The 14,541-nt window shown below is 36.2% G+C and overlaps 2 protein-coding genes and 1 pseudogene across 2 annotated transcripts; all 3 read right to left on the bottom strand.

The window, feature by feature from the left end:
• Nucleotides 1–625: 625 nt before the first annotated feature.
• On the bottom strand, nucleotides 626–3,694 carry LOC112726387 (putative disease resistance protein At3g14460). The gene is made up of 3 exons (XM_025775751.3): nucleotides 1,796–3,694; nucleotides 1,379–1,457; nucleotides 626–1,132 (listed from the first exon to the last, which is right to left on the bottom strand). Exons 1-2 carry the CDS (start codon nucleotides 3,661–3,663, stop codon nucleotides 1,403–1,405), a joined length of 1,923 nt encoding a protein of 640 aa, XP_025631536.2. The 5' UTR covers nucleotides 3,664–3,694; the 3' UTR covers nucleotides 626–1,132; nucleotides 1,379–1,402.
• A 5-nt stretch (nucleotides 3,695–3,699) lies between these two features.
• LOC112729504 (putative disease resistance RPP13-like protein 1) lies at nucleotides 3,700–5,517 on the bottom strand (annotated as a pseudogene).
• Nucleotides 5,518–7,752: 2,235 nt separating this feature from the next.
• On the bottom strand, nucleotides 7,753–13,905 carry LOC112726385 (putative disease resistance RPP13-like protein 1). The gene is made up of 4 exons (XM_025775749.3): nucleotides 9,898–13,905; nucleotides 9,422–9,634; nucleotides 8,889–9,001; nucleotides 7,753–8,118 (listed from the first exon to the last, which is right to left on the bottom strand). The coding sequence occupies exon 1, from the start codon at nucleotides 13,763–13,765 to the stop codon at nucleotides 9,929–9,931; it is 3,837 nt and encodes a 1,278-aa protein (XP_025631534.1). The 5' UTR covers nucleotides 13,766–13,905; the 3' UTR covers nucleotides 7,753–8,118; nucleotides 8,889–9,001; nucleotides 9,422–9,634; nucleotides 9,898–9,928.
• Between the last annotated feature and the right edge of the window lie 636 nt (nucleotides 13,906–14,541).

Genomic DNA, 14,541 nt, shown 5'->3' with positions numbered 1-14,541 from the left:
TACAGGTATTTAAATCATACCCAATATCCATTCAACTAGCACCCTAGGGTATTAAGTGTTCGGAATCAAAGTATAATAAATACATTGTTAATTACTATGACAGTCGCAGGTCAAAGGAAACTCTATTACTATGTTCATCTTGAGAATATCCTATTGACAAATATACGGTAATTATAACCATTAGGAATTCTCAAAGTGAGTCAGTTTAATGGTCATATCTCTATATGCACCATCTATATATATAATTTAATAAATGAGATCTATTAATCTTCATCCAATAAAGACCATTATATATATATATTAGTCTTTCCGGATTATTAATGTCCTTTTTAATAATCTTATGACCAAGAACAATTTAGATTAAATTATAAAAGATTTATCTCTCAATATTATGATCACTATCACAATGATAAATCTATAAATTTAATCAAGGACCTTATTATATTAACATTTTAATATAATAACAATAACAAATTATTTGACACGTGATTGATTGGATTGTGGTCATACTACTTATTCCCAACAATTTTACTATAATTGTAGGCTCAAACTTGTGCTGGAATGATGAGCTTGTGGCAATGTAGAAGCAGATTGTGATAAACAAAGGTCACATTCTCAATCTCTATTTTCTATAGCAACACTACTTTACTAGCCACTTAAAAACATTTAAAATACAATTCCAGTCCAATCATAATTGATGCTCCAAATCTCTATTCTCTATTCAGTGTTTAATTGATGCTCTAAAACATAATCCATTATGCTTTTCATATCAATACTCCCACCACAGATTTATCTGGTGACATTCAGCTAATAAAATAGCAGTTGAACAACACACATGGCAAAGCCACTTTGAAGATTTGCTCAAATCCACATCACATCACATCACATGGCAAATTCAGTATATTATTGAGTACACTGTATTTCTCTTTTGGATGATAAGATAAAAGGATATCTAACTTTCATAATCACATCTGTTATCTTTCAATCTTATTTTTCCTTTGGAAAAACAAAAGTAAGGGTGAAAAATGGCTCTGCATTTCTGTTGCTTGTTTTGACTGAAACTGGCATTCAAGATCCATTCCAAAACTGCAACGTTCTCAGGACAATTGCTGCTTAATCTTCAATGTATCTCCTGAAACACAAATTAAAAATCATTTCGAGACTTAATGTTTGTCATCAGAAGAACCGCACACACTCTGTTTGTCCTTAATTATGCTTTTTTTTTTTTATTTCAAAACTTTTTGGGGTACTATGAAAACAAGATTCTTTGTTAAAAATATGGAACTGCTAAACAAAACTTGGTAGTGTATGTTATATAAGAGAAAGAATAAAATAAAAAAGGAATGCATCATGTTTTCATGAGGGATTGAGGGAGTACCATTACTGAATTTGAGTCATGTTTTCATGGTGCATGAGGCCCTTGGTTTGTGCCTGCTGCAGCAAACAAATGTGCCGCCCTGTTTGATGAAGAAAACAAAGTAAGAATTACCTTGTGCCATTCTGCACATAATATAATATCGACTATGCTACGTGTACACCAAAATCAGCCATCAAATCATCCACCAAAGTCAGCCACAGTATACAAATACACATTGAAAATAAATTAAACCACACATATATTTATGCTAATGAATTATAGCTCAAATGACATAGTCTACCCGTACTCATCTAAGAGTTCACGGGTTCAAAAAAAACACATGTATTTATACACAAATACATTGGTGGTGAATTTTGGTATACAAATAGCATTTTTGATATACAATATAAACCAAAAACCAAACAACATGAGAATTACCTTATTGCCTGTGCATTACCACGAATTGCCCTAAGTGATATAGAATTATAAACGGTGGGGTTGTTATAAATCTTGGTCCAAGGTCGCTGGTCCTTCTGGAGGAATTGTTCCAGCAAAGGGCATTGATAAATATAAAGTAGTCGCAGAGAGGGAGGCAGCTTTTCTCCTTCCATATTCTCCAGATTTGGACAGTATTCAATGTTTAGTTCTTGGAGGGAGGTGAACCGGAGAAGCTCGCTGCACTCCAACGTCTTCGTATGATGAAACCCAGCGAGGCACAGATTGGTAAGGGAGGGAAGGTGAGGCAGCGAACCCACTTCCGGGAATGACGTTATGCTCTCAGAGCCACCACCATGAATGGTAAGATGAGTGAGGGCGTCCAAGTTACTCATCCAAGATAGATCCCTCCATTGTCTCCCGATACGAAGCTCTTTCAGGTTAGGCGGGAAACCTCCCTCTGGCAACCTACAAATTTCCTCGCAACATCTTATGTCCAGAGACTGTAAATTCGGGAGAAGAGTATTCAGGTCTCGAGGCAATGCCTCCAACTTGTTGCAATATATCATGCTGAGATGAGTCAAGTTGGGTGTAGCCTGTCCTTCTCCTGGAAATGACATTAACTTGTCGCACCCAAAGATTGTGAGACGTTGAAGAGCAGCGTGTGATGGCTCTGACATTGAAACTGATTCCAGATTCAAACACCATGATATCTCGAGATTCTTGAGGATGGGAAAGGCATCCAACCACAATGAGGTCAGTGAATCACAGCTGTGATCTATTCGTAGCTCTACCAAATCATACTTCTGCTGCTGTTGCTGGGGGAATAATTCCAGTTTGCTGCAACTATAGATTTTGAGTTTTTGCAAAGATTTGGGTAAACAATTGCATGGAAAGGATACAGCAGACGAACACCCTGAGATTTCTATTTCTTGGAGGGAAGTTAGATGGTTGATGCTGATAATTGCCTTAATTGCATACTCCGTCACAGATTCACATCCCTTAATTGATAAAGTATCCCCATCAAGTGACATATCTATACGCCATCCTTCATGATCTTCTACTATTTTCACTTTGTGCACTTTCGAAACATCCAACGAGGAAGAAACGATTCTCATTAATACATGATTAAGCATATCTCCCTTTAACATTGGACAATTTCTTATTTGAAGCCTCTTAAGCCGAGGAAAAGCTTCTGAGTCAGGTAATTGCCACTCCTCCCAACATGCCATGTTATCAACCTCCAAATTCTCCAATGAAGGAAATGGTGCAATAGGCAAAGAATGATGATCTCCTTCAGTCCTGTAAAACTCATCACCAATGCTCCTGAGCTTATCAAAACCTTCAATGCACAGGGATTTAAGAGATGGTAGCTGTCCAAGTGAAGGCAGTATGCAGCAATTCTTGCAATCCAATAGAGATACATGAATCATGTTTTGGTAGCCGGAATGCCCAATCCAAGATGGAAACATTTTACCTTTGTATCCGTCAACTGTCAACTTTTTCAAGCCAGTGTGCGGTTGCAAGCTGTGGAGTATATCTCTTTCAGTTTGTGTGTCTGAAGCCATATCATCAATTGAGGACCATTCCAACAACAAAAATTCAATGTGCTTCTTATCTATTATCCTTGCACTCCTTGCCTGATTGGCATCAACCACATTCTCCAATTTTTGAATCTCAAGTGATCCATGAAGATTTAAAAGCCCTCCTAACTCTTGGATTCCATTATCTTCATGCTTTCCCACCACAAAGTTGCTTAAAATGTGCAACTGTCTCAATTTGCCTATTCCTTTCGGCATTTCTTTAAGAGGAGTACTCCTTATATCAAGATGTCGCAAATTCACAAGATTACACATGCCATCAGGCAGCATAGTCAGTTCTGAACAATCTTCTAGCTTTAATGTCTGTAAATTATATAACTTGCACAGTGACTCTGGCAATATTTTAACAGCAGTTCGAGAGAGATCCAAATAGCGCAACTGGATCAATTTACCTATTGAATCAGGAAGTATACTTAGCTTGTCAAAGGATAAAACTCTTAGGTATTTTTCTTTGACAATATGCCATATGGTAACGCTGTGCCTTCTTTCCGGATTGAAAAAGGACTATGATTGATATACAACAATGTCCTCAGAGATTCTATTTTATAAGAAGTATTTTGAGAGATTGAATGATTGTATGACAGATGACGAGTTAGAATCCTCATCTCTTCCTTTTCATCGAGTTCTTCGGATAATCTACAATAAAACTCTCCAGCAAGAAAAGTTGCCAAGTCATGCATGAGATCATGCATCACAAAATACTTCTCATCATTACCCTCGACCTGCTTGAAAAAAAGTCTTGAAGCCAAGTCATCAAAACACTCGCAACCAACTTCTTCTAAAGTTTCTCTCCTCTTTGGTGGTCGTAAAAGATCTTCGGCCATCCATAACAAAATTAATTCATCTTTATCATATTGATGATCTTTGGGATACAATGAACAATAGACAAAGCAGCGTTTTAAGTGTGCAGGTAGATGATAATAACTTATTAACAATGCAGGAACAACCTTACTGTCCGTCATGGGAAATTCCCAAATGTCACTCAGTAAAATTTTATTCCACTCCTTAACATCATGCTTTGAGCGCAACAAGCGTCCAAGTGTTTCTGCAGCTAACGGCAAGCCATCACACTTCTTGACAATCTTTCTACCTATTCCTTCCAATTCTGAACTCCAATTAGATTCTAGAAAGGATGCATTGTCCGCAAATATAGACCAACAATAATCATCTGACAGTCCCTCAAGAAAGTAAGCATTATAATTTTGGGCTATTGGACCAACATTTTCCTTGCGGGTAGTTAGAAGAATAGTGCTTCCTTTTCTCCCATGTTGAAAAGAGGTGACAAAACTATTCCACTTGTCAACATCTTCACTCCAAACATCGTCCAAAACAATGAAGAACTTCTTTTCTGACAGCTTTTCCTTAATCTTGTTGAAGTAAATCAAAGCTGTCAAGACTACAAACACCTGAATTGATCCCCTTGACGACATTCTTTGTAGTTTCAATAATATCAAAATTTTCAGAAACACATATCCAAGCTTTCAGGTCAAACCCCTTCATCAAATCCTCATTGTTGTAGAGCCATTGTGCTAAAGTTGTTTTACCAACCCCGCCCATACCAACAATAGAGATGACGGACAAGTGATGATCATTGTTGTCATGTAGCATCTTGATTAATGCCTGTTGGTCACCATCCCTGCCGTACACATTCCCCTTCACAAGAGAAGTGGATGGAGGCCTCCATGATGAGGAGCTACCCGTTGGAATCTCTTTCAGACCAAGGGTATCTTTGCGTTTCTCAAGATCTACTATTCTTTCAACCACCTCTTCTATCTTAGTCACCATCTTCCTACCAGACAGATCAAGGAAGTGAGGAAGCCGAGTGCGTACCTTACTGCGAATTTGAGCTTTGATGAAGACACGGTCCAGCAGGTCATCAGCAGTGTAGAGAGCATCCTTGAGATTATCAAGCCATTCTCTGACGAGTTCGTTTCCAAACTGCTTCTGCTCAGCGTCAGCAGCCAGAGCTTTGGCAGCCAAGATAGCAGTCTTGAGCCTCTCCACCAACTTCCGGTTCAGCTTCTTGCCCACCACCAAGTTGACAAACTCAGATGAAATGAGCCTGTCAAGGACAACGTTGGCGAAGCCAGAAACTAGAGCTCCAACAACAAGTGCTTCAGCCATGATATGATGATCACAACAACAGCAAATTAATCAGTGAGCGATTGAATTTTCAGATTGTAACGAAGGGAGAGCAATATTGCAATAGTGCTTATTGTATATAGCGAGATATCACGAAGGTTCCTCAGCTATTAGACGTACCAACTAGGAGGATAGCTAATTAGAGTCATCTAGTTGAAAAACAAAAAGTCTGTTATAAAAAATAAAAAATCATTCTTTATTATCCTAATTTTTTTAATTTCAAAATTAAAAATACAAAAAATTAACTTAAATTAGCTTATATTATAATTGGCTCTCTAGATTTTTTTCACAGGCGTTGGCATCACGCGGAGTGGAATAAAAAGGTTCTAACTTCTAAGTAGTGGAGTGCATAGCTGGCTTTGCATGTTCATTTTTTATATTCTTCTTTCAAGGACGAGGTGAAAGTGAAACAATATTCAAAAGAAAAGAAGTGTCACCAACGGAAACTAGTCTTTGTGGAAATTAATTAACTATGTACTTAAAGTAGGATTATCATCATATGATATAAATGCATATCATTATTAATAACAATAATGGTAGCGTGCATGGTAGCTGTCTTCAAGTCTACTTTTCTTAGACTTGTTTCGATAAAATTTTAGAAGATAATATCACTTTTTTTTTTTTTATAATGACATTCTTTACCTTTTTTTTTTTGTATTTTGTGCGAATTTATAGAACAAAAAAAGTGATATTATTATCTTCCTAAAACTTTTTTGTTTTTTGAAAATAACTTATCAAATTTAGTTTTTGAAAGATAATTTTTTAAATGATGTAGTATCTATGTTCAGTAAATGTAAATCAAACTAAAAGTAGCTTTCAATAAAAATAAGGAGCAACGATTGTGTTTTGTAATATAATTTTAAAATTAAAAAAAAATTATAATGACATAAATATAAGAACAAATTTAGATTAGTATATATAAAAAATACCACCAAATCAACTACTCGTATGAAGATTTGCTCAAATTTACATCACATCACACATAGTTTGTGATGAAGACATTCTCCTTCCAATAATTCAGCATCACTGTATACTGTTTTTTCCCTTTTCTTTTCTTTTCTTTTTGTGTTTATTTGAGTTATTTAGCTTCTATGAGCTAGATTGCAAATTCAGTACATTATTGAGTTTACTGTAATTCTCTTTCTGGATGATAAGATAAAACGGTATATAACTTTCTAGTTATGCTGTTTAATTCAGTCCCAAACTATCAAATATTCTATCACAATATTTTTTCTTGAATAATTTGAATCCCACATGTGAGAGTAGTATATTTGTTCTGATCCTATACAGCTGACTCTGTGATAAGGAATTGGCAAGACAGAAACACTATTTTGTAACTTTTCTTTCCACAAATCAACCTTTCATTTATTTTTTCTCTGTGCAAAAAGCAAAAATAAAATTATAGAGAGAAATAGAAAAATATTCCAGCAACAACAAAAGCTTTTCAATAATAAGTGGCACTCCAAATTTCTCCATAGTGTCTTTGCTTTTCAATAACATGAAGCCAAGATCAGAGAACACAGTGGCTAGAATAAACACAGTGCAAAATTGCATTTGCCATATCCAATGTGCTACATCTGTACATGTGTGAAACTTTTGTAGTAATTTTAGCTGTGAAGCACATAACAACTTCAAAATTCATTGAAGTTACAGAACTAGAATTATATACACAGACATTATAACTCATGTGAAAGCTCACTGAGCTCGGAATGGCGATGAAATTAGGCTAATCCTAACAATTATCTTCCTGTGGATCAATGCTATTATGGATTTTCATTCTTAGCATAATGGTATCAACACACTAATATAGAGAGCTTGAATTATTTCATTTTTACTTCTGAAATTCCTTGCTCTCTCTGATTCTTTCTAGAATTTCTGTCAACTATAGTTCCATGTGTTTGTTCCTAGCCTCAGGATTAATCTTTTGTACAAGATACTTCTTATATTTATTCATATAAAATCTCATGAATACAAAGATAGCGTCTCATATAAAATTATGTAAATTTCTTTCTTTCTTCTTTTTGGGAAAATAAGTACTTTTTCTGTTGCAAAAGCACACAAATTCCAAATATTAAAGGTAAAACTTCCTAATTTTAGAAACAGAAACATCAATTTGGAAAATACCTCATCAATTGGAATAGCTGATTGTTAGAATAATTGACATACCAATAACAAAACAGTGGCAGCGAACGAATAATAGAAACATGGAAAAAAATAGGAACAAGACACTAAAATTTTAACGTGGAAAACCCTCTCAATATAAGAGGTAAAAACCACGGGTTATTCAGACCAAAAAAGAAGTACAACTATAATCAAGTAAGGATACAAGAGAGTCTCAAATAAGTGCACAAATCATGTTTACAGTAAGTTAAAACATCCAAGCACTACTGCATATAAATATGAATCAAAAAGATGAAAAATTTACAAAATCAGAGCTACTTTGCACGCACAAGCCATATCTCACCCTCCAAATATTATCTTAATCGTCCAACCATTCAGAATGAAAAGTACATTCAGAACTTGCTATCAAAATTTTACCCCAATCCAAGATTGAACCACATCCCAACTGCTTATTTATAGTGACTGCATAATCAATCCAAAAAGAAAAAAAGAATTATCATTCCAGTAACAATTTTAGGCAAGTATTTACATGTTCCCAACCTGCAATTGCCAAAGAGGTTGCACAATGGACCTTGTACTGGCAAGTATTTACATGATATGAAATTCTTCTAAAAGAATACTCCAAAAATTATATGATCACAAAATTGTAAAATTTAAATTATCAATTTAGTAAAAGTATGATTCTCTTCATGAAATGTTTGAACAAAAAGCAATCAATTATTAGACTAGATGAGTAGTTTAAGAACTCACATAATTTTCAAAAGCGGAGCTAGTAAGCTTGACTTTCCCAGCAAAATCCACAAGCCATCAAACACTCAAAGCTCAGACTTAATATTTTTTTGAACAAGGAGAAAGTTTATCAAGATTGTCTTTGATAACAGATTTTATTAATGAATAACCACATTACAGGTGTATTTATAAATTCATGTAATAAACTTGAATGCATTAGAAATGTTAAAGAACTTGTTTAAATTTACAAACTCCACCATTGAATTGCAGTTTTGGCATTGTAACAGCTTTGGCAGTATTTAAAGAACCAAAATTAAGTTTATATTTATAGTACATTTAGTTTAGCATATACATTAAACAATGGGAAAGGAAGAAACATAATCTTTCCCTGAACTACATGTCACTAATTCCTTCACAAATCAAGCTATCATCATGTCTTTTTGTTTCTCCCATCAAAAATGGGAAAAGTAAATTGTAAGCAGGAATAAAGTAACTATACCAACCTGAAGCTAAAATTACAGAGCACCTCTTCTGATGAACTTTGGATTGAATGAAGATAATTTAGATATGGTTGGTTACTAAACCTCAAATGTACTTCCTGTTCCCAATGTATCTCCTGAAACACAAATTAAGAAAGCAATTCAAAACTTAAAAGTGTCTGTCATCACAAAAAACACACCACAATTATGTGAAAACATCATGAACACAATGATGGATCATTGGTTTGATAACGTGTCCAAATCCAGAAAGGAAGAAAGAGTTATTATTACAGAACCTTTTCACTTAGTATTAGAAATAGCTTATTATAGGCATCTACTACTATTTTGAAAGCTTATAAACCTTGGGCATGCTGATTCCTTTTGCTATTCTACATGAATCTTGCAACACAACAATTGACTCTTGTGATCATAAAGAATTGACAAAGACAGAAACACCATTTTATAACTCTTTTCTTTCCACAAATCAAGCTGCCAATTTATTTTGTCTTTGTGCAAAAAGCAAAAATAAAATCATAGAGAGGGATAGAGAAATATACCAGCAACAACAAAAGCTTTTCAATAATGAATATCACTCCAACTTCCTCCATCATGTCTTTGCTTTTCAATAACATGAAGCCAAAAATCAGAAAACATAGTTTCTGGTTCCCAACGCATCAATCCAACTTAATTACCACTTCAAATGAACTTAGAATTAAATGAAGATATGCAGCCAGTGTATAGGATTACATCTTGATATGTACACAAGCTACCTGCAGAAGATAGTAAAAACAGTAAATTTGATTCATCCATTTATTTAAATGTTGGATACACAAAAAAAGATATTCCCTATCTTTCAATTTTGTGTTTCATGGCAATTCGTATCTTTCTCTTTAAATGATATTATTTGAAAAATATGATAGTTAACAAATATTACAAATAGCCATGACTCTCTTCTAACTTGAAGAAAAAGGAAATTTATGCATGTGTGAATTTAATTGTAGTACCATGACAAACATGAAGGTCATAAAATCACCTGCTCAGAAATCTTTCTTTCAAAAATTCTCTTAATCAATGACTTTAATCTCAGGGATGTGGGAAATTTTGGGCCAAATTTGTTGATGCTTGTTCTTGCAGTGTTTTCCCAGCAATGTGCATCTCTCGATTTTGAGTAGTAAGAGGGAGGAAGGAAGCTTTTCTCCCGCCATATTCTCCAGCTCTGGACAATACCTAATGTGTAATTGTTGGAGGGAGGTTAGGCAGAGAAGCTGTTTGCAATCCAATGTCTCCAGTTTACAAAGTGAACTGATCTTTAGAGTGGTAAGGGAGGGAAGGCGAGGCAGCGAACCCGCCTCTGGATAGGACTTTATTTTGCTCTCACACCAAGTATCATCAACAGTGAGATGAGTGAGGGTGTCCAAGTTGCCCATCCATGATAGATTACTCAACTGTTGCTCGCAAGCTCCCACACTAAGCTCTTTCAAGTTAGATGGCAAACCACCCTCTGGCAAACTAGTAATGTTTGGACAACCTCGAATGTCGAGAGACTGTAAACATGGAAGAAGACTATTCATGCCACGAGGCAATGCTTCCAACTTGTGGCAATCTCTGACACAGAGATGAGTCATGTTGGGTGCAGCCAGTCCTTCTTCTGGAAATGACACTAATTTGGTGCAATAAAAGATGTAGAGACTTTGAAGAGCAGCATGTGATGGCTCTGACATTGAAACTGATTTCAGATTCTTACACTCTCGAAACGCAAGAATCTTGAGTTTGGGAAAGGCATCCAACAAGAAAGAGGATAGTGAATCACAGCTGTATTTTATTTGTAGCTCTACCAAATCATACTTCTCTTGCTGCTGGAGTAATTCCAGTTCACTGTAACACTCGATTGTGAGTTTTTGCAAAGATTTGGGTAAACAATTTCCCTGCAAGGATACAACAGACCAACACCCTAAGAATTCTATTTCTTGGAGGGAAGTTAGATGGTTGATGCTGATCATTGCTTTAATTGCACACTCCACAGATGATTGACATCCCCTAATTGATACAGTATCCCCATGAAGTGATGTACCTATATCTAATCCTGGGTAATCTTCTCGTATTTGCACTTTGCGCACTTTCGAAGCATCCGATGAGGAAGAAATGATACTCATTAATATGGGATTAACCATATCTCCCTTTAACTTTGGACAATTTGTTATTCGAAGCCACTTAAGCTGAGGAAAAGCTTTTGATTCAGGTAAGTGCCACTCCTCCCAACATGACATATAATTAAATTCCAATCTCTCTAGTGAGGGAAAAGGAGCAATATGCAAAGAATGATCGTCTTCATTCTGGTAAAACTCATCACCAACACACTTGAGTTGATCAAAACCTTGAATGCTTAGGGACTTAAGAGATGGCAGCTGTCCAAGTGAAGGCAGCATGCAGCAATTCTTGCAAGACTTCAGAGACACATTTGTCATGTTTTGGTAGAAGGAATGCCCAATCCAATCAGGAAATAATTTACTTTTGTATCCCTTGATTGTAAACTTTTTCAAGCCACTGTGCGGTTGCAAGTTGTGGAGTATATCTCTTTCAGTTTCTGTGTCTGAAACCACATCATCACCTGAAGACCATTCCAACAATAAGTCGTCAATGTGCTTCTTATCTATTATCCTTGCACTCCTTGCCTCATTGACATCACCAACATTCTCCAATTTCTGAATCTCAAATGATCCATGAAGATTTACAAGTCCTCCTAACTCTTGAATTCCATTGACTTCATCCTTGCCTACCATATAGTAGCTTAAAATGTGCAATTGTTTCATTTTGCTCATTCCTTTTGGCATTTCTTTAAGAGGAGTTTTCCTTATATCAAGATGCCGCAAACTCACAAGATTACACATGCCATTGGGCAGCATAGTCAGCTTTGAACAATCTTCTAGCTTTAGTGTTTGTAAATTACACAACTTGCACAATGATTCAGGCAGTGTCTTAACAGCACTTCCAGAGAGTTCCAAATAGCGTAGGTGGATCAGTTCACCTATGCTACTAGGCAGCATAGTTAGGGACCAACACTCCCGTAACTTTAGACTTTGTAGATTGCACAAGTTGCATAATGACTGTGGCAATACCTCAATTTTACTCCTAGAGAGATCCAAGTAGCGCAGTTGGATCAATTTTGCTATTGAATTAGGAAATATATTGAGTATATCAAAGGATAAAACTCTCAAGTATTTATTCTTTGACAATATGTCCCACTGTAACGTTGCGCATTCCTTCTGGAGCCGACGTCCATTATTGATATGCAATGATGTCCTCAAAGATTCTATTTTATTAGAGGAACGAATTGTTTTAGAGATTGAATGATCGTGTGACAAATGACGAGTTAGAATACTCATCTCTTCCTTTTCACCAAGTCCTTCTGACAATCTACAATAAAATTTTCCAGCTAGAAAAATTGCCAAGTCATGCATGAGATCATGCATCAAAAAATACTTCTCATCATCATTCTTGACCTGCTTGAAAAATAATCTTGAAGCTAAGTTGTCAAAACACTCGCAACCAACTTCTTCTAAAGTCTCTCCCCTCTTTGGAGGTCGCAAAAGATCTTCAGCCATCCATAGCAAGATTAATTCATCCTTATCAAATTGATAATCTTTGGGATACAATGAACAATAAACAAAGCAGCGTTTTAAATGCGCAGAAAGATGATAGTAACTTATTAACAATGCAGGAACAATTTTGCTATTTGACATAGGAAATTCCCAAATGTCATTCGATAGTATTTTATTCCATTCTCCAACACGACGCTCTGAGCGCAACAAGCGTCCAAGTGTTTCCGCAGCTAATGGCAAACCATCACACCTCTTGACAATCTTTCTACCTATTTCTTCCAGTTCCGAGCTCCCATTTGATTCAGGAAAGGATGCATTGTCTGCAAAAATAGACCAACAATAATCGTCTGACAGTTCCTTGAGAGTGTAAGAGTTATAGTGTTGGACTATTCGACCAACATTTTCCTTGCGGGTAGTTAGAAGAATAGTGCTTCCTTTTCTCCCATGTTGAAAAGGGGTGACAAAACTACTCCACTTGTCAACATCTTCACTCCAAACATCGTCCAAAACAATGAAGAACTTCTTTTCTGACAGCTTTTCCTTCAAATGTTGTTGAAGTAAATCAAAGCTTTCAAGACTACAAACACCAGAAGAGATCCCCTTTATAACGTTCTTAGTAGTCTCAACAACATCAAAATTTTCAGAAACACAAATCCATGCTTTCAGATCAAACCCGTCCATCAAATCCTTATTGTTGTAGAGCCATTGTGCTAAAGTTGTTTTACCAACCCCACCCATACCAACAATAGAGCTGACGGACAAGTTATGATGATTGTTGTCATTGAGCATCTTGATTAGTGCCTGTTGATCAGCATCCCTGCCGTACACATTCCCCTTTACAAGAGAAGTGGATGGAGGTCTCCATGAAGAGCTTCCAGTTGGAATCTCTCTCAGACCAAGAGTATCTTTGAGTTTCTGAAGATCTTCTATTGTTTTAACCACCTCTTCTATCTTAGTCACCATCTTCCTATCAGACAAATTAAGGAAGCTAGGAAGATGAGTGCGTACCTTGCTGCGAATTTCAGCTTTGATGAAGACACGGTCCAGCAAGTCATCAGCAGTGTAGAGAGCATCTCTGAGACCATCAAGCCATTTCCTCACACGATCGTTTCCAAACTGCTTCTGCTCGGCGTCAGCAACCAGAGCTTCAGCAGCCAAGAGAGCAGTCCTCAGCCTGTCAACCAACTTCCGGTCCAGCTTCTTGCCCACCACCAAGTTGACAAACTCAGGTGAAATGAGCCTGTCAAGAACAACATTGGCGAAGCCAGAAACTAAAGCTCCAACAACAAGTGCTTCAGCCATGATATGATACAGATCACAACAACAGCAAATGAATCAGTGAATGATTGGATTCGCAGAATGTGACCAAGAGAGAGCAATATTGCAATAATGCTTGCAAGGTATTCAGCAATAATAAAAGGTATATAGCGAGATATCACGAAGGTTCCTCACCAAAAACACGTTCCTAATTTTTATATTCTTTGAAAGTTGAAACACAATATTCAAATAGCAAAAGGGTGACCAACCGAAACTAGTCTTTGTGGAAATTAATTAACTATATAATTTAAAGTAGGATCATCATCATATGATATCAATGCATATTATTATTAATAACAATAATGGATAGTGTGAGGTTAAAATATGTCGACATTGACTCTGAGTGGTAGCTGCCTTGAAGGTTAATCTTCTGTGTTTTTAATTCCGAGAGATGCAACAAATTAAAATTGCAACTTGAGGAAGGTTTGGGACTTTTTTGCACAACCCAGCTAATAGTTAGTACTGTTCTCTACTATTTTAATTCGATAATAATAGTTGAAGTATTTAAATACGCATATAATTGAAATGATTATTAAATCTGAATGTGATGGAAGTAGGGATGGCAATACCACCCGAACCGCGGGTACCCACTCCGTCCCTATCTGTTCAGGGCGGGTTTTTAGCGGGGCGGGTTCTTGGGAGGAGCGGGGCGGGGCGGGGTCGGGTTTAGGTGATACCCGCCCCGGCCCCGCTATATATATAATATATATAATTTTAATATATAATATATATAATATATGTAAAATAATTAGTAAATGATT

The sequence above is a fragment of the Arachis hypogaea genome, chromosome 12 (genome assembly GCF_003086295.3).
Source record: "Arachis hypogaea cultivar Tifrunner chromosome 12, arahy.Tifrunner.gnm2.J5K5, whole genome shotgun sequence".
Taxonomy (NCBI): Eukaryota; Viridiplantae; Streptophyta; class Magnoliopsida; order Fabales; family Fabaceae; genus Arachis; species Arachis hypogaea.
Note: the sequence above shows the minus strand (reverse complement) of the source record. Positions and strands in the feature narration are given on the sequence as shown.